This window comes from Microtus ochrogaster, chromosome 18, assembly GCF_000317375.1.
Source record: "Microtus ochrogaster isolate Prairie Vole_2 chromosome 18, MicOch1.0, whole genome shotgun sequence".
In the NCBI taxonomy this organism is placed as follows: domain Eukaryota; kingdom Metazoa; phylum Chordata; class Mammalia; order Rodentia; family Cricetidae; genus Microtus; species Microtus ochrogaster.
The window spans coordinates 46349548-46354113 of NC_022020.1; the positions used below are offsets into that span (position 1 = coordinate 46349548).

A 4566-nucleotide genomic window follows, 5' to 3' on the forward strand; every position below is an offset into this window, starting at 1 on the left:
TTAAGAGCACTGCCTGTTCTTCCAAAGGTCCTGAGTTCAATTCCCAGCAACCACATGGTGGCTCACAACCATCTGTAATGAGATCTGGTGTCTTCTTCTGGCCTGCAGGCATACATGCAGGCAGAATACTGAGACTACTGATACATAATAAATAAATCTTGAAAAAAAATCCAGTTCTTCTTAACTGTTCTAGTTATAGGATTCATCTGAGAATCCACCGTAAAGTGAAATTCCTGGGCCCCACCTAGAAATTCCAATTTGTGTCTATATAATAATCTACCTAAATAAACCTAAATTTCCAATTTTAAATCCCTCGAGCAATTTTTCTGTAGGTGATCCAGGAGCACACTTTGAAAGGCACTGGCCCTGAACCTAGACCCTGAACCCCAAGAGGGGAAAACGTGTCTCTTCCTGGTTCCCTATTCAATACTGGGTACATCTAGGCACCCAAGATTTGTTCAGAACCAATCCTCTAAAAATCGTGTTTCAAATGCGGTCAGCTCAAATCTGTAGCCTCTCTGCAGCATTAGGCTATGGGACTCTATGGCAGTAGTCTAGGAAAGGGGATTCAAGCTCACTAAAGACTACATGATAATCCATGAAGCCAAAGAAACCCATCTATGGGATCTAGTGCCAGGCTGTTTGCCTGCCAAGAGGAGTAAAGGGCCCTTGAGCACGATAGCTCTGGCAGCCCGTAAGAATCATACCTGCACTGTAGGTCGTTCTCTGGATAAAATTCCTCCCTGCCTTAAAGTAAAAAGAGTAAATGTAATTTAATAAATTTTAGACTTAAACTATTAACGTGACAAAATTTATGGGATAATATGGATCAAATACTGTATAACTGAAAACCATATATAAAGCAAGTTACTATCATCTTGGAGAATTGGCTCAAGATGCTTCATATGGGGGTAAATGTGTACAAGCTCCGCTGTCAAATACAAGAGAAAACGGAAAGCAAATCACTGTGCTTCCCCAAGCCCAGGTTTTCTGCTCTCTAAAACAGAAATAATGCTAATATCTACCTTTGAAGTTTCGTGAGAATTGAGGCAGTGTATGTTTTCCATTTCCTCTATTCCCATTCTCAATATTAATAGATTGGTTCCTTTTCTGCTCCCATCCTGGGCTCTAAAGCCAGACCTTTTTTTTTTTCATTTATGTATTTATTATGTATACAGTGTTCCGCCTGCATGTGTGCCTGCAGGCCAGAAGAGGGCACCAGATCTCATTACGGATGAGTTGTGAGCCATCATGTGGTTGCGGGAACTTGAACTCAGGACCTCTGGAAGAATAGCCAGTGCTCTTAACCTCTGGGCCATTTCTTCAAGCCCTAATGTCAGACACTGAATACACTAGGACAAGCACATGGTGGCAGGCAGCATGCGCCTGTCAAAATGCTCTGGGACACATGTCACTTTACGCATCCAAGCCTTGGTGTATACAGGAGAATACAGTTGATTCACGGACCTCCTGTCAACTATTGATTCACCGTTCCCAGACCTATCGCTAACTCCTTAAACTTAGAAGTGAATGGTACGAGCCGGGCGATGGTGGCGCACGCCTTTAATCCCAGCACTCGGGAGGCAGAGGCAGGCGGATCTCTGTGAGTTCGAGACCAGCCTGGTCTACAGAGCTAGTTCCAGGACAGGCTCCAAAGCCACAGAGAAACCCTGTCTCGAAAATCCAAAAAAAAAAAAAAAGAAGTGAATGGTACGGCCAAAGCGCGGATCTTAACGAAGAAGTTTGAAAAGAGATAATGTGGATGTTTCCTGAGGTCCGTGGCAAGAGCGGCAGAAGAATAAATGTGCCTAACTGGAAATAATATGCCTAACTGGAATAAATGTGCCTAACTGGTGTTTTCCAGTTAGGATGGAATATTAGCCTGGACGGTGGAGTAGGAGGGGACCGGTGTGAGAAGACAAAACAGTAGCCTTACTTTCCGGAAGACGCAAAGAGCACTGAGCCTGCCTGGCCTTGCACCAGGTCAGAGCGTCTCGAGGAGGGTCCCAGCGGCCAAAGCGCCCGGAAATGGGACCAAACCCGGAGAAGCGCACGCGCACTGAAGTCGCAAAGCCCCTCTGGGTCGGCTACCTTACGTCAACGTCTACGTGGAAGACGTAAGGAGCGCGGGGTGGGAGACGCCGGGCCGAGTCACGTGACATGTGCTCCGGGCGTTGGCTCCTCCCTTCCGAAGATGGCGTCCCTGCTGCAGTCGGAGCGGGTTCTCTATCTCGTCCAAGGAGAAAAGAAGGTTCGGGCCCCGCTCTCGCAGCTCTACTTCTGCCGCTACTGCAGCGAGCTGCGATCGCTGGAATGTGTGTCGCACGAGGTAACTGGGCCGTTCCGCGGGGACTGCGCGCCGGGGCGGGGGTGCTCTTCCCTGTCACTGCGGCTGGCGGGAAGTTCCGCCGGGAGAGGCGGGGAAATCTTGTATCTAGCCTTCCGATTGGCCAAGTGCCCCATCATTCATCTGAGTTTGCGATTTCATTTGCTTGTAAATTGTCACTTAGGAAAGGGGCGGCCCCGGGTGGGGCTGAGCAGATCCTCTTGTTCTAGAGCTGCCTGTAGCTGGACTGGTTTGCCCTGGACTCTGGGGTCCGCTGTGGGACTTGAGAATTGAGACCCTAGAGATTGGTCGGGGGCTGGCTAACACAAGCCACTGAAAAGCAGAGAAAACTTTTCTCGTCGTTAGTGGAAGGAGGGCAGCCGTTCTCGCTCGTGGCCCTCCCTTCTGGGAAGGCCTGACCCTCCGTTAAGCAGAACTGGGCCCTGTCCAAACAGCTGACCCGGTTTCCTGAGCCAGGCCAAGGACTGAAGCGAGAAGGCTGGGATAGGTTGACTTGAGGAGAAAACGCATAGCGTAGTCTGTGGTCAAAGCAGCTCAGAGTTCTCTTCACGGGCCCAGATGGTCATTGAAATAGAATTGTTCAGTTTGGAAATTAAAAGGCACCTAATAACCAAGTCCCAAACCTTTTGCAGCTTTTGACAAAAGTTGTTTAGCTACTGCAGTGCTCTTGGGAATCTCACAGTCTGGTGGAAAAGCCCATAGAAATGATGGCAGCTTTATTCTGTATTTAGCTGTGTGACAAAGGCTTTGCATAATCTTTCCAGATAATGAAGGCGGAGGCTTGGGTTTGGGAGCTTTTGGATGGGGTGAGGGGTTGTTGAGTCAGGGTTTCATTAAGCCCAAGCTTACTGTGTAGCCAGTGCTGGCCTTTTAACTCCTGATTCCCCTTTTAATCCTTCACCTCCCAAGTGCCAGGATTATAAGTGTAATCCACTATATCCAGCTATTGAAGGTGCTTGTTGTTGCAAAAAAAAAAAAAAGAAGAAGAAGAAGAAGAAGCCGTATTGCAGTGACCCAGGCTTATAATCCTAACACTCGGAAGGCTGAAGCAAGAGGAACACTGTAAATTCAGAGCAAGCATGGGCTGCTTGGTAATTTCTAGGACAGTCAGTCAGCTACAGTGTGACTTCTCACGAGCTTTCTCGAGGCTCACACCCCTCCCCCAAATGGACAGGTTAAGAAGCAAACACGGAATGTTTCCTGTAGGTCACAGAGTCGCTTAGAAGTGAGAAGGAAGATCTGTATCAGAGACGAAATCCTGGGAAGAAATGCTTGTGAAAACGTGTCCGTGGTTCTTATCTTAATGGGGCTACTTCCCAAAATATTAAGAATGGTTAAGACCAAGAATATAAGAAATCCAGTCCTAGTCATACATACTTACATATTTATGTCATGTATGTGATTTTTCTTGGAATTTGCATTAGCGCTTTGTGTGATAGCTAGAATTGTGTAATTATCAAATAGAAGCTACTTATTATATAAAGTACTTTTTATTTATTTATTTGGTTTTTCAAGAAAAGGTTTGTCTGTGTAGTTTTGAAGCCTATCCTGGAACTTGCTCTGTAGACCAGGTTGGCCTCGAACTCACAGAGATCCACCTATCTCTGACTCCCAAGTGCTGGGATTAAAGGCATGTGCCACCACCCGGCATAAAGTGCTTTTTTATGAGATCTTTTTTAAAAGGAGCAGATCTAATATTTAGACTGTGTTTTGAGTAAAATACAGTAAGGTTATTTTGTTGTTCAGTTTGTTATTGAAAAAGACTGTACTGGGGAACTGAAGAAGTGGCTCAGCAAGTAAAGGCTGAGTTGGGATCAGAACCTACGTGGTGGAAAGACAGAACCCTTTCCTGGGAGATACACACACACACACACACACACACCGTGAGATGAGCTGTGGTGCCTACCTGCAGGCCACCTACCTCATCATATGGACACAAAACAAATGTAAGATAAATAAATGAAAATCTCTCTTTTGGGGACTGAGGTCATGAGTTTAGTCCCAGAATCACAGAACACACATACATAAAGCTAAGCACTGTGACACATAATCCAGGCCAGCCAACTTTATCTACTTGGTAAACCCCAGGCCAATGAGAAACCCTTTCTTACAAAAGAAAAAAGCAGGAAAGTAGCCAGGTGATGGTGCTTGAAGTTGTAGCACCTGAGTTTCCTCTGATCTCCACACACATGCACATACAACATACAAAAAAAAAAAAA

The 4566-nt window shown here is 46.1% G+C and overlaps 1 protein-coding gene across 2 annotated transcripts in view; it reads left to right on the top strand.

Annotated features, from left to right (window-relative positions):
- The first annotated feature begins 2131 nt into the window (after positions 1–2131).
- Positions 2132–4566, top strand: part of Dctn4 (dynactin subunit 4) — a 31449-nt gene continuing 29014 nt past the window's right edge. For both annotated transcript variants that reach the window (XM_005356147.1, XM_005356148.3), the window contains exon 1: positions 2132–2329. In XM_005356147.1, coding sequence (XP_005356204.1) covers positions 2195–2329 — 135 coding nt within the window. In that variant the 5' untranslated portion in view covers positions 2132–2194. The remainder of the gene's footprint in view (positions 2330–4566) is intronic.